The sequence below is a fragment of the Tribolium castaneum genome, chromosome 1, assembly GCF_031307605.1.
Source record: "Tribolium castaneum strain GA2 chromosome 1, icTriCast1.1, whole genome shotgun sequence".
Taxonomy (NCBI): Eukaryota; Metazoa; Arthropoda; class Insecta; order Coleoptera; family Tenebrionidae; genus Tribolium; species Tribolium castaneum.
Window position 1 is genome coordinate 7342553 of NC_087394.1, and position 23001 is coordinate 7365553.

Consider the following 23001-nt stretch of genomic DNA (forward strand, 5'->3'; position numbering starts at 1 on the left):
GCGAAATGTTCCCATTTGAGATATAAAATAAATACAGTAAGCAATTGTTAAATCGTTCACGACTACTAAGAACACGTAGAAAAATATTTAGGAACCCAAATGTGTTTCGATAATTCATTCGTGTGAAACCACCTCTGTGTGAGCTGTAGCTAGTAGTTCAAAAATCTTGCACGTGTGTGACAGCATAACCTTCAAAAATTTTGAATTCAATTTCCAAAAATGACCACTGCCACTGATAAGGGAAGTGTTTTGTGTTACAAGGGCAGCAATTTTTTTCGCCAGAGGTTGGTTTTATCGATTTTGAGCGGTAAACCGGTCCGCATAACCCACATTCGAGTGTTGGAGGATGAGCCAGGTTTAAGAGAATTTGAAGTGAATTTAATTCGTCTTCTGGATAAAATTACAAACGGTTCTGTTATTGAATTAAATGAAACAGGGACAGCGGTGTATTTCCAACCTGGGTTACTGTACGGAGGTACGGTACAACATGAGTGTTCAACTCAGAGAGGGGTTGGTAAGAAGTTTATCCTCAATTTTGAACTTAGGTTATTAATTAATAATGTTGTTGGGTAGGTTATTACTTGGAAGCTTTGGTTATGCTTGGTTTATTTTGTAAGCAACCCTTAAATGCTACTCTACAAGGCGTCACAAATAATAATATTGATCCCTCCGTTGATTTAATAAGGACGTCTGCGTTAAGTACGTTGAAAAAGTTTTTCTTGGATGATGAGGGACTTGATGTGAAGATTTCCAAGAGAGGTAGGGATAGTTATTTTTATTTGTACCATGTGGTCAAAAAAATTATCGTCTAGGAGGCTATGTAACATTTCTTCTCAGCCTTCTAGACGATACATTTTCTCGTTCATATTCATTTGATATAACTGTACAAGGCAATAAAGTTATATTTTTTATCATGAATATGGAGTTGTAACCATATATAATTATAATCTCCGAACTCAATACGATTTTTCCGCTTTTGTTTTTTTAATGAGAGCTAGAGTCTAAACCTACAGTACCATATGTTTTATACATATAACATTTAAAAATATTTGTTGCTATGTAATTTTTTCCTTAATTTATATTAACAATTTTGTGAAAAAAAAGAAAAATTATTCATTTATTACGTAGGTATAATTATCTCAACATAACTTCTGCAAAATTAAATTTTTTTTTTTGACAAAAAAAGCAAAAAATATGAGTGTTATTTAAGTTATTTATATTTGGTAAAAAAGTTGACAAAAAACTAAAAAAAAAGATTTAGCGTCCAATGATTTGTTTCAAATCTTTCTTTTTGAAGGCAACGCCAAAATGAGTGTCACGTGCTTCTTTCTTTAATTAATTTCTTAAGAAAAATGCGATATCTAGTTGTTAAAAGTCAATTTTTCCAAAAAAATTATTTGGTCAAAAGTTTTCTGTGTATAAATATGTAAAAAGTTTGGCATTTGCCCAGACGGTACAAATTTTGTTCTTCACACGAAATAAGAAAATGATTTTTTAGAAAAGTTTTCAGTTATACATATATGATTTTTCAACAAACGCTATGAATGTGTAGTTGATAGCAAAACTAAACATTTCAAGAAAAACAAACTTTTATACAAAAAATTATGAAAAATTGAGATATTTTCATGCTAAAACAGTGTCTAAATTCACATTATCTTTTTTTAAAAAAAAAGAGTTATAAAATTCGCTTACTTTTTGTTATTAATTAGATAAACAAGGAATTCCACGTTTTACCATGTAGTAAAAAATTAATTCTCTTTTTTACATAACAACAAATTTTTATAATGCGAGTAATAAATGTTTTTAAACCTCGGTTTAAAAGCTCCCATTTTAAGCTTTCATATTTTTTTTTAAATTCCACCTTGTGAAGGCTAAATGTGATTAACCAAATTTAATAATAGTTACTTATTATACTTTTCAAGTTTTTAGATGATAAAATTCCTTCTGTTTTTTTATTTTGAATTAAGTTTTCTAAAATTAAAATAACAAAAAAAATTAGTTCATGAGTAAATATTTTAGGTATTTTAAAGTTTTCAAAAATAATTTGCGAACGCAAGGAAATTATGTTTTTACTTAACAGGCGGTTTAAAAAAACTGAGTTTTGTTCAGTGGTGATTTTTGTATCATAATGCTGCAAACTATCTACGTATTTAGGATTTACAAGTTTGAATTATTAGGTTCATTAGAATTTTTAGTGTGGATAAACAACCCGTGTATAAAAAATTAAATACATACTTTTGCAAAGATTTATTGTAAAATTTGCTACTTGAATACCTAATAAAAATTAATGGTTCATTTGACTTAAAAATGAATTACTATCAAACCACAGTTTAGGTTACACCTAAAAAACTAAATGCAAGGATTTAGGTCAAAATTATCTTCTGTTTGACAAATAGTGGCATATAATAAGCAAAAATAAGAGCATTGTTTTCTCAAAGTTGTACTAAAACGATCTATTTATTTGACAATTATTATGAAATTAAATATTCAATTAGTCAAAATTTTCCCAGTTTTCTATTACATTATTGTTTAATTTCAGAATTTTAATTTTAAAAGCAAAAGGATCTTTTTATAGGAATAATTGATTCTACAGGAATTCTATAGAATTGAATTAATTCTAAACAATAAATTGAAAATTATACTCGTATTTTGAAAATTGTTTTTCTTTGCATTGCAATATAAATTTGGAAATAAATTAAAGCATTAAATTGAAATGTATTTACTAATTAAAGTCATAATTTTTTTTTTATTAAATTATTATTTTTTATCATCGTGAATTATTTTAAATACATTATTTTTTTCGAGTTATAAGAGGTTCTCCATTCATCAAGGAGGCTCTGGTTACAATATATAACTTTACGGACTGTTTTTTATGCATTTCTTTTGTTTTGTTTTATACATACATTATTTTTTTAAGTTATACGAGGTTCTCCATTCATCAAGGAGGCTCTGGTTAAAAGATATAACTGTATGGACTGTTTTTTATGTATTTTTTTGTTAACTTTGCGCAGAAAGCTAATAAACCGATAATATTTTTACTCATAAATAGGCTTGCTTCCATTGGGTGGCGGTGAAGTAATTTTCAAATGCCCCGTCCGTAAGCACCTCAGACCAATCCATTCCCTCGACAGTGGAATGGTAAAACGCATCAGAGGCACAGCATTCGCATTACGCGTCTCTCCTGCCATTGCTAACCGAATAGTTGACAAAGCTAAAGGCGTCCTCCTCAACTTCCTCCCCGACATTTACATCAACACCGACCAATGTCGAGGAAAACAATCGGGCAAAAGCCCCGGCTTTGGCATTCACCTAACGGCAGAAACCACCAACGGTGTCATTTATTCATCAGAACAAGTCTCAAATGTTGTTTCAAACGGTGAAGATCCTTCAGTTCCTGAAGATGTAGGCGTTGCTGCTGCGCAAAGATTACTGCATGAAATTTATCTAGGTGGCGCCACAGACTCGACCTGCCAATCGGTGGCCATCTTGTGCATGGCATTGGGACAACAAGATGTCTCCAAATTTGTAACTGGGCCTTTGACCGAAAATGCGATCGGTTTTTTAAGACATTTGAAGGAATTTTTCGGGGTTACTTTCAAACTAGAGCACTATGAACCTGATGAGGAGAGTCCAGGGACAGGGAGCCAGAAAGTTATGTTAACTTGTGTTGGTTTAGGTTACACGAATATTAGTAAACGGACGATTTAATTTACTTAAACTATACATTTTATTTTAATTAAAATTTACAAACGTTGTTTCAATTTATTTCCAATCAGAGTGGCCTACTTGTCAATAAGTCACGGCCACTTTGATTCGAAATTAAATTAAATATATGGTACGTAAACGTCTCTAAAAAGTATGGAAACAGCTAAATATTTGCAGAACGTTTAACAGAGCATCTGAGATTTTTTCCAATTTTCTGTCAATTATTTTGAAAATACAAGGCTAACTTGTTTTTTGCAGCACGAAAGCTTAGATATTCCCATAGCAACGTGTTTTAAATTAAAATTTCCAACAAAAAAAAATTGAATTACGTAACGAAAACGCCTAAACTCGCATACGCTCGTTGCATAACGACAGCCCTCGAGCTTGTGTTTTCGCTCTCGTATTATTAATAACTATTAAAATTTCGACTAAAATAAAGAATGCTCTTCTTAAAAATATTAAAATCGACCCTTCTTGCCATTTAAAAAAAAATCAAGTTAGCCTTGTATCCTCTAACAAATGGGGATAGAAATTTGATAAACATCTAAAACGATGGAATTTATATAATTTTAAGCGTATATCAAATTTCAATAAGTTTTGATGAACAGTTTTTATAATATTTAACTGTATTTATACTTTTGAGCGACCCTGTATAATCATATAAATTACTACGGTTATAATTTAAATGATTACGTTTTAGAATGGCATTTTCTGACTCCTTAACATAAGAATAACAAATGTAAAGTAAATAATACAGATTTTTTGATAATTTCAGTCAAATGTTGAATTAAATTTAATAACCCACCTATTATTCATTGCATCCTAGACCAGCCGACCAATTGCAAATTCCTCCAATTGGGTCAAAGCTTAAATTCTTTGGACACGTGTATTCCCACCCTAGTACATTCCCATTTTCCATTTTAGCGCACGAAATGAATTTTTTACACGACAGTGGATGAGGGAAATTCCCTTGGTCCAAACACTCTATAACTCCATTGCTGTGCAAGAGAACTTTGCTATGTTCGGGGATTTTTCCAAGAACGCTCATTTGTTCATCGTCGTAATAATCGTATTCGCTCAATGGTCGGACTGTGTTGGAAAATGATTGGTTTATTTTTTCGAATGCTTGGGGTCGAATTTTTCGCACAATGAATTTCTTTGTTGTAATGGGTAAAGGTGAGGTTGTTGAGTATCGGGATCTTGTTCTTGTGAGGATAGGTGTGTTGGTACTGTGGGTTCTTGTTCTTTGAGTTGAAATTTTGAGTGTTGTTTTGGTTGGTATTGGGGCTTGTTGGATTTCTTGCAAAGCGGCAGCGATGTCTCCAAGTTCTGTGGTGTCGTTATTGTCGAAGTTTTCTTCGAGTGATTGTTGGTTGCTTGACTCTTTGTCTTGATCGACAGTTTCGTCTGATTCGGTGCTAGTTTTGGCAGTGGTGGAGCGGAAAAATGGTTTTCGGGAGACGAATCTGTATCGGTTATCTTGGAGTTTTGTAGCTTTTGTTGTAACTTCTGTAACAAAAATTAAATTATTACGAATTTTGTGTTCCTTTTTCATATTTCTCTACTGTATTACAAAGAAGTAGATACTAGGAGGCTCAACAAATTAACACAAAAATTAAATACAGGTTCTTCGAGCGGTTGCTAATTGTTTTAAATTAATTTAAAACTGGTTCACTAATTTCTTGTAAAAAAGTCAGGAATGCAAAAAGTTTCAGGATTATTAGGGATTACCTATTAACCCACTTAGTGGAACTTCTAAAAATGAATTATATAAGTAATTATATAAGTGGAATTTTTAAAAAAGCATGAAACACTTGTTTTCTATTTTTTACTAATTTTTATGGATCTAATACGTAACTTTTTTTAACTAATTGTAACCCCTGTTTAACCCCCTTTGAGTGGAATTTTCGAAAAACTTGAGACACGCAGGTATTTCTTCTTTTTTCATCGAAAACTAAAATACGAATTTTCATAAGTTAATAAAATTAATTACAATTACAATGTATAATTGAATACAAAATAATCAGATTACATTGTAATTATATTAATCGGTAGTTAGTTACAAATTAATCGATTACATTGGGTAACTAATAACAATTACTTTAATAATCTGTTACAAAGTATTAAAATTAAAAATTACATGGTTAATTGTAATTATTAATAAATGATTAGATTACATTTTGCTCAACACTGTGACTACAATTTTCACTACAAACATGAGAAACAAATACTAATGAAAATTATGGAATTCCGTCCTACATTTTTCAAAATGCTGCAAATACGATTAAAGTACAAAAGAAATTTAAGTTTGAAAGTGGGAGAGAATTAAATTTAATAAAAAAACGCAATTTTTTAATCTTTACTAGGGAAAAGCAATTTAAACCTAAGCGGTTGAAGATAGAAAATATAGTCTCGGGAGACTTTTTTGATGAAAATTTAAATCTACAATTTTGTTTGTTTTTTATATTTTTTTCTATCTTCAACCATCTTTGTAGCATCATAAAAAATAGGACGCAATGCGCAATTTTTCCCAGAGAATTGGCAACTGTTAAAGTATTTAAATAAATTTGTAGAAAAATTACATAAATGCGAACATTCTGCATCACCTAAAACTATTTTCAAGTGAAGAGGGTTTTCAGAAATGAGTCGCGCAAGCTTTTTACTTTTTCAATGATTTTAAGATAAACTTTCATTGGTCGATTTTCTTCAGTTTTTTTGTAATACTATGTTTCTGGTCAGTATAAAACAAGAAATCGCCTATGAGCTTTAGTGCTTTAACAATTTTTTGAAAAATTTCTATCAAGAAAGTAAAAGAAGTTCTCTTAAAAGCTGAATAACAGTTCTTTTGATGAAACAGCCCATTTTTATTTTAGAATTTAAAAGTAGTTTTTTGAATCGTCTTCCTAGAAACGTTAAGTGTCTTACACATGTTGATTTCACTTAATAGAAAATCTTGAAGCAGTAAAAGGTGTAATCATCAGTCTAAAAAGGAAAAAAGTTTCCAATTATTTTGGATTTTTGCTTCTAAACGTCCTTTGTTGGGCTTTGGGCCAACTTACTAATTTTGACTTTTTTCTTGAACAATACTTTATACAATTGTATTTAAAATTCTTCTGTAACAGGAGTAAAATTTATTTTATTGTATTTCCTTAGGAGAAAGAAAAAAATCGGTTAGCTAAATACAACAACAGTAGATGATATACTAATCTGAAATGAAGGTACATTTTTTGAAGAAAAAAGTTACAATATTTTTAACCATATCGTTCACTACATTGCTCATATTTTTACATAAAACAGCTCATGTTAAAAAATATCGTATTATGCATACTTATTATTACATAAAGAGTCCAATGAACATAAAATGGACTACATTTCCTTTATAGCAACAAGATAAACTAAATTATTAATTTATTGCAAGAAATATTAAACGTACAAACATTAACGACTAGAGAAACTTATACTTGGACATGTTTCATGTCCCACAATTATGGACGTTTTCTTTTTAACTTTAAGTACCTTTCAACTTTTAACATGGAGTTTTTTTACCACAGCGTGAAAAAATTCAACTTTCCAAAAATATTTTAAATTTATTGTAGAAACTGTATATCATTAAAAAAATATTAAAAATATGGTATTGATCTAAAGGTGGTGTTTAAAAAAAAATAATTATTCAACTTTTCACGTTTTGGTACATTATTTGCTAAAACTATGAAATATTATAAGTTTTTTCGTTGCAAAATATTTTTTTTATAACAAAAAGTTGAATAATTCCAAAACGGAAAGAGACAGACCTATAACTGCTTATACAAAGTTTCATTACTTTTTACTTAGAAACTGATAACGTAAAAATACATAGGGTGTTCTATTAAAAAAAGGCGTGTTGATGCTAAAACGAGGAAAGTAAAGTTTTAAGTCGACAAATTGTGCTTTGATTACAACACTTCTGTGAATATGCTTTGTCTGCACGCAAATTGCAAAGAGCATATTATATTATTACAAAAGTTACACAATTTTTTAGAAGACATTTGCTGTACCAGTGCACTAGAACACAATGCAGCGTTTCTTTCCTACATTTGGCCTGAAAAAATTATATTTCAAAGCTAATAACTATACAAAAACTTGATATTTTTTCAATGTCTTTGAATTTTTCCGAATTTTTGTACAGTTAAAAATTAATAAAATTAATTAAAAGCAAACACTGATTTCTGTGTGATTATTATAGTTTCTAAGATAATTGTAAAAATATACTTTCAGCAGCCTCAACCTTTATCATATGAAAAAAAAAATACATATATGGGTAAAAAGTTTGGTCAAGATTGCATACTTCAAAGGAAAATCCGAGGGAAAAACAAAAAATGTAGTAGCTCACTTTTGATGATATTTATTTATCATCAGGAATATTTTTTCCATGTGCTGACAAGAAGAGGGAACGTCTTTATTATCTCATTTAATACCATGTTTCTTGTCAGCTTAAAACAAGAAATCGCCTATGAGCTTTAGTGCTTTTTAAATTTTTTGAAAAATTTCTGTCAAGAAAGTAAAAGAAATTCTCTTAAAAGGTGAATAACAGTTCTTTTGATGAAACAGCCCATTTTTATTTTAGAATTTAAAAGTTTTTTGAATCGTCTTCCTAGAAACGATAAGTATCTTACACATGTTGATTTCACTTAATAGAAAATCTTGAAGCAGTAAAAGGTGTTATCATCAGTTCAAAAAGGAAAAAATTTCCCAATTATTTTGTAATACCAACTTACTAATCTTGACTGTTTTTTAGAACAATACTTTATACAGTTGTATTTAAAATTCTTCTGTAACAGGAGTAATTTTTTTTATTGTATTTGTATGAAGATTAGATGATATACCAATCTGAAATGACCGTACATTTTTTGAAGAAATAAATAACAATATTTTTAGCCATATCGTTCACTACATTGCTCCTTTTTCAGGTTATAAAAATATCGTATTATGCATACTTATTATTACATAAAGAGTCCAATGAACATAAAATAGACTACATTTTCTTCTTACAAATCAGAAAAGTGGTATTTCGTTTCTTTAAATAGCAACTAAATAAACTAAATTATTAATTTATTGCAAGAAATATTAAACGTACAAACATTAACGACTAGAGAATACTTGAACATGTTTCATGTCTCATAATTATCGACGTTTTCTTTTTAACTTTAAGTACCTTTCAACTTTTAACATGGAGTTGTTTTACCACAGCGTGGAGAAATCATTAAAAAAAATTATTAAAAATATGGTATTGATCCAAAGGTGGTGCTTTGTAAAAAAAACAATTATTCAACTTTTCACGTTTTGGTACATTATTTCCTAAAACTATAAAGTATTATAAGTTTTTTCGTTGTAAAATGATTTTTTTTATAACAAGAAGTTGAATAATTCCAAAATGGAAAGAGACAGACTTAGAAACTGATAATGTAAAAATACATTGGGTGTTCTATTAAAAAAAGGCGTGTTGATGCTAAAACGAGGAAAGTAAAGTTTTAAGTCGACAAATTGTGCTTTGATTACAACACTTCTGTGAATATGCTTTGTCTGCATGCAAATTGCACAGAGTATATTATATTATTACACAAGTTACACAATTGTTTAGAAGACATTTGCTGTACCAGTGCACTAGAACACAATGCAGCGTTTCTTTCCTACATTTGGCCTGAAAAAATTATATTTCAAAGTTAATAATACAAAATTTTAATATTTTTTCAATGTATTTCAATTTTTCCGAATTTTTGTACAGTTAAAAATTAATAAAATTAAATAATAGCAAACGCTGATTTCTGTGCAATTATTATAGTTTCTAAGACAAATGTAAAAATATGCTTTTAGCAGCCTCAACTTTTATCATATGAAAAAAAAATACATATATGGGTAAAAAGTTTGGTCAAGATCGCATACTTCAAAGGAAAAGCCGAGAGAAAAGCGAATAAATGTAGTAGCACACTTTTGACGATATTTATCATCAGGGATATTTTTTCCAAGTGCTGACAAGAAGAGGGAACGTCTTTATTATCTCATTTAATACTGTTTCTTGTCAGCTTAAAACAAGAAATCGCCTATGAGCTTTAGTGCTTTAACAATTTTTTGAAAAATTTCTGTCAAGAAAGTAAAAGAAATTTTCTTAAAAGTTGAATAACAGTTCTTTTGATGGAACAGCCCATTTTTATTTTGGAATTTAAAAGTAGTTTTTTGAATCGTCTTCCTAGAAACGTTAAGTGTCTTACACATGTTGATTTCACTTAATAGAAAATCTTGAAGCAGTAAAAGGTGTAATCATCAGTCCAAAAAGGAAAAAAGTTCCCAATTATTTTGTAATACCAACTTACTAATCTTGACTGTTTTCTTGAACAATACTTTATACAGTTGTATTTAAAATTCTTCTGTAACAGGAGTAAAAAATTCGGTTCGCTAAATGCAACATTAGATGATATACCAATCTGAAATGACCGTACATTTTTTGAAGAAATAAATAACAATATTTTTAACCATATCGTTCTCTACATTGCTCATTTTTCGGGTTATAAAAATATCGTATTATGCATACTTATTATTACATAAAGAGTCCAATGAACATAAAATAGACTACATTTCCTTCTTACAAATCGGAAAAGTAGTATTTCGTTTCTTTATATAGCAACTAAATAAATTAAATTATTAATTTATTGCAAGAAATATTAAACGCACAAACATTAACGACTAGAGAAACTTATACTTGAACATGTTTCATGTCCCACAATTATCGACGTTTTCTTTTTAACTTTAAGTACCTTTCAACTTTTAACATGGAGTTTTTTTACCACAGCGTGAAAAAATTCAACTTTCCAAAAATATTTTAAATTTATTGTAGAAACTGTATATCATTAAAAAAATATTAAAAATATGGTATTGATCTAAAGGTGGTGTTTTGTAAAAAAATAATTATTCAACTTTTCACGTTTTGGTACATTATTTGCTAAAACTATAAAGTATTTTCGTTGCAAAATGATTTTTTTTATAACAAAAGGTTAAATAATTCCAAAACGGAAAGATACAGACCTATAACTGCTTATACAAAGTTTCATTACTTTTTACTTAGAAACTGATAATGTAAAAATACATAGGGTGTTCTATTAAAAAAAGGCGTGTTGATGCTAAAACGAGGAAAGTAAAGTTTTAAGTCGACAAATTGTGCTTTGATTACAACACTTCTGTGCACGCAAATTGCATTATATTATTACACAAGTTACACAATTTTTGAGAAGACAAGTACCAGTGCACTAGAACACAATGCAGCGTTTCTTTCCTACATTTGGCCTGAAAAAATTATATTTCAAATGATTTCAAAGTTAATAACTATACAAAAACTTAATATTTTTTCAATGTATTTAAATTTTTTCCGAATTTTTCTACAACTAAAAATTAATAAAATTAATTAATAGCAAACGCTGATTTCTGTGTGATTATTATAATATCAAAAATAGTAGTAAAAATATACTTGCAGCAGCCTCAACCTTTATCATATGAAAAAATATGAGTAAATATCATACTTTTCGTAAATCCACCACTTCAAGTCCAGTCAAGATCGAATATAGTAGCACAATTTTGATGATATTTATATTTATATTTTTTCCATGTTTTATTATCTCATTTTTAATTATTATTATTTTACAGATAACTATTCCATGTTTTTTGTTAATACGACACGTGCTTTTTACGCCTAGGCGTGTCACTATTGGTGAAAGTAAATCGTGTTTCATTTAAATACATGATTACTTTTAAAGGTTAATAATATTCCAATTTAAAATTCGTTATTTTCTCCACCAATCTAACAAATACGAGTTTAATGACACGCATTACCTTTGAAACAATTACTCTAGGATGCAATCGATTGCACCTTAATGCAAATTATCCCTGGCCAAGTAATACCGAAACAATGCGAATATGCAAATGCAATACTTGAATGGTTATTACGTGATGAGGAAATTCACTCGCAAAGCGGCCGTTTTATGTAATCCCCCAATTAACAGCGACATAATCAAGCGCCTCGTTAACTTTAAACATTTTTTAAGCCGTGAAATTGCTAGTGGGAAAGATGACAACAAATTCCTCAGTTTCTCATCTCCAGAGTGCTGGAATCTCACCTTGACTTTCTAATGGTCTGGAGGTGTGTGTTGGATATTTTCTGCGTGTCAGTTTAGTCGGTCTAGAGCTGGGCTTTGGTGCAGTTGTTGTGACAGTGACTAGTGCCGGCGATGTTTTCCTACGTCCACCCACACGGAACAGAAAGGGCGTTGTGACTCGACCACTCTGCAAAAAAAAATCTGATGTATTTTCTGTATTACATTAAAATAATTTACATTTTTACGTGTTAGTTGTTAGCCAATAAAGTCTAAGATTCTGCTGTGTTTTATTTTCTAATTCAAAAAATTAATGTAAGGGTATGAATAAAAACAGTAATTACATGTGTGCATAGTACTTACTTTTTTGCTACATTTTTTGTAAATCCCAAATTTCATTTATTAAACTTAAACTACTCAACCATAATCTAATAAATGACGAAATTAAACCACAATCTAGGTTCTATTGAAAGAAACGATATCAGTCACGCTTGAGCAACATAAAAATTAAAACAATAAGATGGTTCATGATTTTTTTAACCAATTGTTTGAATTTCCTGTGGGTACAATAATTTACGTACAGGTGGTGCTAAAGAAAGTTGATTTATGTCACTCTCACTTGATATCAATTCCTGTGCATTTTTTTGGAAAGTTAATAAGACTTGGTGCTTTTTGCCCGTGAACCCTCACCTCATTAATGAAAGAAAGGAAAATAAAGAAAATGCAGTAATAATTAATATGGTATATTTAAACGTCCATTAATAATTACAATAAGAAAGGACTCACTGGCCATACAAACACTAAGGAAATCAACCAATGTTATGGCACGAGAGAAAGGAGGATTAAAGAACAGTGCGTTATCTTACAAAGTGCGTTATTATTTACAACGATTTATTCACACACAGTTTAAATTAAAATACAACAACTCATATTTACATACATAACATCGTAATAATACTATAATTGTTACAATAATAATTAACTAATTTTGCGGTTTGAGAATTTGTAAAGTGACTTTAGGCACGCCTTGCTCCACTTTCGTCACAAAATCAGACGGAGCGATTAATTTTCGCGACATTTCCACTTGAATTGGCACAATTTTTATGTCTTTGCTTATTTTGGGAGTGACTTCGACCACTTCCGCCTTCATCGTGATGTAATCGTCCTCCTTAAGAACCCGCACATTGACATAACGCGAATTTCCGGTCTCCAGCAGCTCCTCATCATTTGTACCTTGTTTCAGTTGATTTAAGTTAAATTTGTCGGATAATTTTTGGGGGGTGTCGGTTTGGAACAACCCTTCCAGCGAAATGGTCGAAGCTTCAGTGCTATAATACGGTCTCGGAGTGATAATATTGATGTTTGAACGCCCGTCTATTATTTCAGCACTTTCGGCAACTTGTTCGTATCTGCGATCTTCCCGATTAGGTATTTCCCGAACAGTTGCAATTTCAAAATCATCCAACTTTGGCGATTTCGTAATTTCGTTATCTTCCGGGTTAAAATTACCGTCAACAACCTTAACCACCGTCACCCGATTGATAACACCAACTTTATCAACCACTTTATTGTCCCTCTCTTCCGTGTTGTTCATTTCGTGCACTTCCACAATTCGGTTCACTTCGATCAATTTCTCAATTTTGGAACTCGTGGTTGTTGGCAAACTATTTTCAGTGACACGTTCAGTTTCGGCAAAAATGTGGTGCAAAGTTGTGAGGTATTCAGTGGTTTCGAACGGTTCCGTTGATGGTTTTGTGACCGATTCGGAAATGGTCGGAGTTGTGGTTAAAATTGACTGGTTTAGGGGATGGCCTGCGAAAGGTGTGTTCATTTTGCGTTTTTTCGAGAAGAGATTTTTGTTCCGGTTTTTGACGGCGTCAGTGTCAATTCCTTTCAAGTCTTCGGTTGGTTTTGGAGCTTCTGTTGACTTCCTGAAGTCTGGTCTGTTACTTGGTCTAGCTTTAGGTCGTGTTGTTCTTTGTGTGGAAGATTGATTTTCGACTTCGTCTTCCTCTGGAATGTCTTCTTCCTCAACGAAATCATTTCGTTCAGTCGTAGTGTATTTGCGAGTAAATTTATCCTTTAGTAGAGAAGTTGGTGCTTTGGGGGTCGTACTTTGAGTTCGAAGTTTTGGGCTAAATCTACTTTCGGGTGTTGTTAGTCTTTTTGGGACGTTAAATTTTGGTCTGGTTCTGGAAGTACTTCTGGGAAGATGACTTGGAGTAGTTTCAGTAGTTCTTAACGTAGTTGTTTCAACCAAAATTGTCCGACTTTCAGTCGTAGCATTAACCACTTCCTCTGTTTCTTTCAATGTGGTAACTTCAATGCTCTCTAAAGTTGTCTTATCACTTTCCGTATCATTTATTTGAACGCTGTCTGTTGTCTGTTCAATTTCTGGAGCAACTTCAGTGGTTGTGGTAGAAGTTGAGACTTTTCGGTTTCGATCCAAATTTTTCGGTACGAATTTTTCTTGTGTTATTTCCTCATTCGTTTCTTTACTAGGAGCTGTTGTCGATCTACCGAAGGTCTTGTATCTATTTCTACTGGTTGTACTAGACGACAAAGGCTTTTGTGTTGTTAGTTTAGGTCTTTGAAAGGCGGGTCTATTTTTCTGTCTGTTGAGAATTGGGTTGATGTAAGGTTTGACAGTTGTCACAGGTATATCTTCATTATCTTCCTCATCCTTATGCTCTTCGGTACTATTTTCCTCATTAGTTTCTATTGTACTATTTTCCTCATCTGCTTCTTCTTTATTCAAATCGTCAGTTTTGTTAGTTGCGTTATTAGATAACTTGTTACTTTCTGTTATTTCTTCGGTGAATAAAGGTTCCACAATTCGAGTTTTCAACGAATCGTCTTCTTCCTCTTCTTCGTCATCATCATGGAAAACAGTTGGTCGATAAATTCTAAACCTTGATGGACCTCTGTTTGTACTTATTATCTCTTCATCAATTTTTTCCTCTTTTGCCGACTCTGTTGTTCCTCTGTTAAGAGTACTGTATTTAGATCTATCAATGGTTCCTTCAGTAGAAGCATCAGAATTTGATATATGTTGTTCCTTAACTTCTGCTTCTTCAGTTGTTCCTCTGTTAAGAGTACTGTATTTAGATCTATCAATAGTTCCTTCAGTAGAAGCATCAGAACTTGATATATGTTGTTCCTTAACTTCTGCTTCTTCAGTTGTTCCTCTGTTAAGAGTACTATATTTAGATCTATCAATAGTTCCTTCAGTAGAAGTGTTAGAATTTCTAAACCTTGATGGTCCCCTGTTTGTAGTTATAGTTTCTTCATCAATTTTTTCCTCTTTTGTAGACTCTGTTGTTCCTCTGTTAAGAGTACTGTATTTAGATCTATCAATAGTTCTTTCAGTAGAAGTGTCAGAATTTGATATAAAGTGTTCCCGAACTTCTGGTTCTTCAGTTGTTCCTTTGTTAAGAGTACTGTATTTAGTTCTATCAATAGTTCCTTCAGTAGTACTTCTAAACCTTGATGGACCTCTGTCTGTAGTTATTATCTCTTTATCAAAACTTTCCTCTCTTGTAGAGTCTATTGTTCCTCTGTTAAGAGTACTGTATTTAGATCTATCAATAGTTCGTTCAGTAGAACTATCTGCTTCTTCAGTTGTTCCTTTGTAACTATCAGTAGTTCTTTGAGAAGAGTTTTCAGAATTTGATATCAATTGTTTCTTAGCTTCTGCTTCTTCAGTTGTTCCTTTGTAACTATCAGTATTTTCAGAATTTGCTATAAATTGTTCCGTAACTTCTGATTCTTCAGTCGTTCCTCTGTTAGGAGTACTATATTTAGAAGAGTCTGGTTTAATGGTACTTGCATCAACTCCAGATTCTTCGTTGTTGAAATGTGCCAAAAAGGGTCTTCCCCTAATGTACAACGTTTTCTGCGTACTATTTTCCTTCAACTCGGTTGTAGGTCTCAAACGCCGAATAATTTTTCGTTTACGGCCTGGTACTGTTGTCTCAGTGGTCGAAGTAATTGTAGATTCGGTTGGTGTTAACTTTCTGACAATTTTTCGTGTTCTGATGACAATGTTCGGTTCTGTGACAATTTTCTCGTCGTCTACTTTGGGTTTGATGCGTTTTAAAACTTTGCGTCTAACTTTCTGGCCATCGTCAGGCGAGAGAATGTTGTTGTTGTTGTTATTAACATTGCTGTTTTCTCTGATATTTGATTCGGATAGTTTAATGTTTTCCCCTTCTTCAGCGCTGACATCGTCGCTTTGTTCCTCGTTTGGGGCTTCAGTGGGGCGAGTTAAACGCCTGTTGAAGAGTGAATTTAACGAGGAGTTTTCGATCAAGTTTTCTGTTTCTGTGTTTGGTCGAACCAAACGTTTTTTGAAAGGGACAACGTTTTCCTTGTTGTCTGAATTTTGCGATAATAGTTTGGAACTTGACGTGGGTCTTAAACGACGGACGACTTTCCTGTTCCTTAAACTATGTCTTGTTGTTCCTTCAGTTGTTGTACTGACAACAGGAGGTGATCTTGTGAAACCTCGAATTCTGTGTGTTTTATCAGAGCTTGAATTTACTTGATCTTCCACATTTTGCTCATTTTTGTTCGAAATCAATCGTCTGCTTTTAAAAGATGACGTTCTGGGAGTGGTACTTTCAGGTCTAGGCCTTCTCTGTCTTAGAGAATTGCTGTTTCTGGTGAGCTCCTTCAAAGCTACGAAATCAACAGCTGTCAGTGACGACAAATCTGCAATTTCTGACGGTCTGTACGTTCGACTCAAATCAAACTCCTCGTAGTTGTCCGAATACAATTCGGTCGTTGTGGAAAAGCGTTTCCTGGCCCGATTTGCTTGCTTTGTGGCTTGTTGGTCGTAACTCGCTGTGGTTAACTTAAATCTAGACGGTGCTCTAGTTCTAAACGGTGTTGGTTTTTCGGTGGTGAGAGTAGTGGTGCTAATAATTTCGGTTTGCGTTTGCGACAGTTTCGGCTTTAGTCGGAGGTTATAATTTGAGTCACTCACCTTTGTGATTCGTGTGGATGATTCGGTTACTACCGGTGTTGGACTTCGAGTACTAGTTTTTGAAAATGGGCGAGGTTCTAAAAGTAAGGGAGTCTGTGTCTGATAGACTCTTTCACCGATACTTTCAATGTTTGATTGTTCCGACTGTTTTGTGGAACTAAGACTAGTTGTTTTTACAGTTAAACTTTCGGGGGTTGTTAGTAATTGAACGTTAACAGTTACGGCGGTTTCGGGTTCGGTGGCTGCTGGGGCGGCCTGGGTGGATGCAGGTGTGCGGGTGAAGGTGGAGTACCTGAAAGAAGAACGCATGGAATAGTTATTTTTTACGAATTTTATAAGACGAACTATTGCCGCACGAAAGAGCATAAATTTAATGAAACAATGTAATAGGCGATTCTTTCTACGTTGCCTTTATTTTTTCTATAACAATGGTAAAAAAATGTATTTACAAAGTTTTGTATTACCAATATTCGAATTGGTAGGTTAGATAACCACATATTGTAAAGCAAAACAATTGAAAATAAAAAAGTAATCTGAATAATTAGGTATTATTAAATTTATTCAAAATCCTGAAATACAAAAAAAATGTGTACAAAATATACTCTTAAAATCCCTCCTAGTGAAAAGATAGAAATCATAAAATTATTGTTTTTTTTACTGTTGGACAAGTCGTTAACTTTTTCGTTTTAGAACTTTTGATACTCTTGATGAAACAAATCTTTTTGTAGAATTCTCTAGATTTTCAATATTTACTTAGCTCAGGAAACAAAGTTGCAATCTTGCTGAATTGCTTAGGTACCATCGGTAAACATACAGAACTGGTACATCCAAAATTTGCTCATTGAGTATCAAACTTTTGAATTGTCATTGAAGACAAAAACTGTTAGAAATCTAACGATAGTCTGTAGAGCTCTTTGAACCTAAATAGCAGTTATATCGACTGTGTTAACTGTGTTTAATCTTTGTAAATGTAGAAAACAGTAAAGAACTGAACTTTAACGTAATGATTTTGGCAACATCTTATGCCTAGAACAACACTTATGTTATCTTATGTCACAATTTTTATAATTTTATTCTCAAAAAGCCACATTTAATAAATTTGTGATTTTTTGACTTATACAATTGTCATGCTTGTACCAGTTTTTTATGTCTACAGATGGTACATACATCTGAGGGAATGTAAGGAATTGACAAAAACAAACAAAATTAAAAATGTCTAACGACGTATTCAGAACGATTTTTTCTAAGAAATTTCGGATTTTTTAAGGATCCAGCAGAAATTCGCATAACTGAGGTCGTATACGTAAATGATTTTAATATGTATTAGATCTTTCAAAACTATAAAAACGACAACTTCGCATTTTTCCTCAAAATTAGCTGTTATAAATTATTCGTGCATTTAAAAAGAATAATAGCTAATGTAAATTAAAAGAATGAAACCAAGCTTTTTGTGCCTAAATTATGTACCTTACAAAAAATTAATGAGTACATCATCAACTACTTAAAAATGTGATTATTTTTCAAGAATATTTTTTTCGAAATTCCTTTTAGTTTTTGAGTTATTAAAAAAAATAAATAATTATTCAATAATTAAAACAAAATTATGTCGCAGCTTTATTTATTTAACCTTTTTATCACTATAGGAGCTTTATGACAATATATACTAACTCCTGTAAATTTCTATAACTTTCAACATTTATTTTTTTTAATTGTTAAAATACAGGGTGATTCTTAAATAAACCGAGAAAGTTTTACGACAGCTTTCCAATGATAAGTAGAGACGATCTGTACCATATCCAAGACTTTATTTCCAAGAGGTAGAAACCCCTTAATCCGTGCCACTTACGGCGCTCATAAGTTTAAAGTAGTTATAATGGAAAAAATATGCTCCTTTTCATCGTGAATATCGATAACACACAGTGATCATTGTTGCGTTAATCAAGTATATTGCCATCAAATTATTAGAAGCTGCCCATTGACTGTGCTAATACTTACTTACGTACACATCAGTGCCGTACGCTTTATCTCCAATATAACTTAAAAAAAAATATATCAAAAACGGTAACACAAGGAATTTTTTTACTATTTTTCCCAGCATGTACTCATTTAATACTATCATAGGTAGAATTTTGTCGGTCTATTTAAGCATTACGCCGTATTTACAAAAACACGACTTTTTAGCGAGATAATAATATGTTCATTTGATCATAGAAATGTAAGAAATTTTTGCAAAAAAAAAACCCTGCACCATAGAACTACGGCATTTGTTTAAGAAATTATACAGCATGATTCTTTTCGGGTCTACATTAAATTTTTTTTAACTATTATCGTATTTACAAATTAAATTTTCCATTGTGCAATATGAAAATAATAGTTTTAGTTAGTTTTACCAAATATTTTGAAACGTATATTGTAAAACTAAGTTAGAAAGACATTTACATAATAATATTAAAAAAACATATTATGCTCGTTTAAAATGTTCCAACTAATTCAATATTTATGGTTCCATAAAATACTAAGAAATATTTATTTTTGCGCCGGCCAAAAACTTGAGACCCTGTAGATTTATTTCTTTGTTTGTTCATTTCTGCCTATTGCATATTACACATTTATTTTTTATAAAAATGCGTTACTGAACATTTTCAAATTAGCTATCAAACATTGTTAATTTGGAATAGAAACACAAAAATATTTAAACCGAAGAAAGTTGGTGAGTGTAATATTTCCAAGCATAAGTACAATTCTATCTTATTATTATTATGCTTAAAAAATAATTGAAAAAATCAGTGCCTATATTATTAAATTCTCCTTAAATCGTGGCTTTGTTTTAGTTCTGGTTTATTCAGAATAACGAAGTTACGAATACTTAAAGATTTCGCTAAACTGTTTTGGATGAAATTATTTGCTCAAGAAATAAATTTTTGGCGATTGGTCCTTAAAATCCACATTTCTCAGGTAGAAGTAAAAACGCTAAGTGACGAAGTCGCAATAAAAAGCAATGAATCACACAAGTTTTAACTTTTTCACAAGCCAAGCAGTATAAGTTATTCAATAATGATTCTGTCTTTCGTCTTTGCAAGTTTTGTTATATTTTTCTAGATTCACTTTTTAAAAAAGTTTAATTACCTCTCACTTTTATTACTATTAGGTACTTGATTTACACTGATTTGACACAACTAAAAGTGTTTTAATCGATTAACACTTCACTTTACACTTTTCGCGTTCGGGAGATAGTAGAAAAAACAGTCACTGCAAGCGTAAAATAGTAAGTTATTTAAGTACTTACTTTAGAGTTGAATCTTCGGGTAATGTCTTGTCTGTTGTGGGTGCTTCGCTTGTTGAACCTCGCTTAATACTCTTATATCTACCAAAAAATACATAATTTTATTGTAGATATATTATTTGATTTTTAATAAACTGTAGTTTACCTTGTTGTTGTCGTATCTTCTGACGATGGCGTAGTCCCTGGAGCTAAAGTACCTCTCGTTCTTTTCCGTTCTGGAACACTTGGCAGTGTTGTTCCTCTTCTCTTTGGTCTAAAATTAAATATTGGCATTCTGATTTATTACATAACTTGAATAAAACTTACGAAGAGGTTGAAGAGATTGAACCACTCTCAGTTGTAGTTGCTTCAGTCGTTGATCCTCGCCTAAGAATGCTATACCTTGATTTTAAATCAATTTTTTCGGTGGATGTTGAAACAACATTGCTTTTAGTGGTTTCGTCTTCTTCTGGTTCAGCGGGTTCAGTTGTTGTCCCTCTTCTTATAACAGTATATCTAGAACATTATTAATATTGTAATTAATTTTTCCACGTTTTTTTTTTGGTAGTCATACTTTGAAGTTGAAGTTTCTTCAGTTGTTGATGGCCTTTGCCTCCGTATGTTAACATATTGTGGCCCTGATGTTTTCTTACGACTTGGTTGTTCATCTTCTGTTTCGTCCTCTTCTCCCAAAATTTTATTTCGGTTTAGTTGACTCCTGAAACAGATAATATTTAAATTTATCGTACGAAACAACCACAATTTTTTTTTACTTTGAATTTTCTTCCGGTTCTTCTGTAGTAGTACTAACTCGGGCTCGCCTAATGTTGACATATTCTGGTTGTTTTTTCGTAGATTTGGATGCTTCGTCTGAGGATTCCTCTTCTTCGTCTTCATTTTTGTTATTTGTTGATCTTTGTCTTGTGATTGTTGTGTATTTTGGTCTTCCTTTATCTTGTGTCGTTTCTTTATCTTCATGTGTGTTCAAACCCTCGTTTTGAGGGCCTCGACTGTTGCGGGTGAGGAAACTATAACTAAACAGACTTTATAAAAAAATTGCTCGATTTTATGTTCTAAAAAACATACAAATCAATCAAACAATTCACAAATTATGTCCAAAAAAAAAGCTGGGAAAAACTGACGAGTAAAGTTTTCACGAAAAACAATGCGAAAAAATTTTAAATATTATATTTTTTAAAACGCTGAGAAGACAAAAAAAATGTTAGGAAAAAAGTTGTAGAGAATTAAATGCCCTTAAAAAAAGTCTGAAGACCATATCTATAACTTCAATCGTTTAAGCCCTAAAGACTCAAAGATGCATAAGCGACTCATTTGTGTCATTTTTCCGGTGGTCAAGTATCGGAAAATTAATTTATGCCTAAACCCTTAAAGATAGAAATAAAAACTAAAGGATAGTCCACTTTATTTTTTAATAATTTCTATACTTTCAAAATAAAACATTAAACTATTATGAAATATTTAATATTCATATTTTTTAGCATTTCTGTTTAACAGATTTGTCTGTCTGTAAAATAAGATGTTTATTTACTTAATATTTTGTATTCTTTAATTTTTAAAGCATTCGAAAGCAACCTTTATCTATCTGTTTATGAGTAAGTTCATTTTTTCAAAATTGTCTTTATGTCCTCAGATAATCACCTTTGATTAAATTAACAATTATTATAGTTATATTGACTCACTATGTTCATTAAAATTTATAAAGTTTGGCTAAAGAAGGTGATCTCTTAGATAGTGATAGAAAATATCCAACTGGATTAAAAAAATATGAAAAAAAAACCGCTAGATTTTTAACATTAAATTTGAACAATGAAAAAGAAAACAATTATTTGTGATTATGGTGTACAAAACATTTAGTAAAATAATAAATTTAACAGTGAATTAAATAAAGTACAACAACATAGGAAAACAAAAAGAAAGAATTATTGTGGTTTAAGAAAAAATAAAAATTTACACAAAATGAATTGATTTTTGTGCTTAGTTGAGCGTCTTTTATTCTGTTATCTCTCTGCAAAAGTTGGTCCAACACTTTTGAATCACCCTGTCCAACTTTAAGACTTAATAAATCCCTGATTACTGAAATTTTTATTTTTGTCAAAACGCTATTTATCCATTAAATGCTTTGTTAATTATTATTTACCTTATTTGTTTTGTGTTAAATTTTTTATTATTTTATTTATTATTATTTAATTTTATTCCGTCTAACTCAAAATAAATAAAAACCTCGAATTTACTGACATTCATCTCATCATAGATTTTGAAAAATCTGAACCATCTAAACTAAAATTTGTCAAAAGTATAAAATTGCTAGGCGTTGATCAAGAATTACGTTTACAAAATTGTCTCTCTTATAGAAAAAAAAAATACGTGCCTACTTTCCAAAACCATAGTATTGCAAATCAAGATTGAAAAAAAAATCCTTCACTCATTCATATAATGCTGTTATTTATAATAATATCGAAAATTATATGAAATGAAGTCACTCATTTAAGTAAAAAAGAAGTCAAGTTAAAACAGCTATTTCTACAGTAATTGTTCTTTGGTATTTTTATTTTTCATCTCTACTTTTTTACTTTTCTTCAACGTTATTACATATTTTTTTACATATGTTTTTTACATTTTTTTACATATACATAAGTCAAGTAAAAACAGCTATTCCTATAGTAATTGTTCTTTGGTAGTCTTGTTTTTCATCTTTACTTTTTTACTTTTCTTCAACATTATTTTATATTTTTTTGCATGTTTTTTTTACATTTTTTTACATATACATAAGTCAAGTTAAAACAGCTATTCCTATAGTAATTGTTCTTTCGTATTTTTGTTTTTCATCTTTACTTTTTTATTTTTCTTCAACATTATTACATATTTTTTTACATGTACATAAGTCAAGTAAAAACAGCTATTCCTATAGT

General features: G+C 31.0%; 2 protein-coding genes across 3 annotated transcripts in view; one reads left to right on the forward strand and one right to left on the reverse strand.

Annotated features, from left to right (window-relative positions):
- The first annotated feature begins 134 nt into the window (after nt 1-134).
- On the forward strand, nt 135-4485 carry Rtc1. Its single transcript, XM_962878.4, has 3 exons — nt 135-514; nt 574-759; nt 3050-4485. Exons 1-3 carry the CDS (start codon nt 220-222, stop codon nt 3706-3708), a joined length of 1140 nt encoding a protein of 379 aa, XP_967971.1. The 5' UTR covers nt 135-219; the 3' UTR covers nt 3709-4485.
- Cht6 (Chitinase 6) overlaps nt 3705-23001 on the reverse strand; it is a 69202-nt gene continuing 49905 nt past the window's right edge. Inside the window, exons 12-19 of one of the 2 annotated variants that reach the window (XM_015978560.2) lie at nt 20845-21105; nt 20646-20789; nt 20399-20587; nt 20238-20345; nt 20096-20173; nt 16810-17101; nt 11847-12012; nt 3705-5214 (exon numbers count right to left, since the gene is read on the reverse strand). In XM_015978560.2, coding sequence (XP_015834046.1) covers nt 4514-5214; nt 11847-12012; nt 16810-17101; nt 20096-20173; nt 20238-20345; nt 20399-20587; nt 20646-20789; nt 20845-21105 — 1939 coding nt within the window. In that variant the 3' untranslated portion in view covers nt 3705-4513. Of the gene's footprint in view, nt 5215-11846; nt 12013-12549; nt 17102-20095; nt 20174-20237; nt 20346-20398; nt 20588-20645; nt 20790-20844; nt 21106-23001 lie in introns of those variants that run through there. The other variant, XM_008193169.3, reaches the window with a different exon arrangement.

Bases quoted from the DNA above. Each gene is read 5' to 3' on its own strand.
- Rtc1 (XM_962878.4), top strand. From the start codon at position 220: ATGACCACTGCCACTGATAAGGGAAGTGTTTTGTGTTACAAGGGCAGC. The intron at 515-573 runs GTAAGAAGTTTA...GTTGTTGGGTAG, and splicing joins TTCAACTCAGAGAGGGGTTG to GTTATTACTTGGAAGCTTTG. The intron at 760-3,049 runs GTAGGGATAGTT...ACTCATAAATAG, and splicing joins TGTGAAGATTTCCAAGAGAG to GCTTGCTTCCATTGGGTGGC.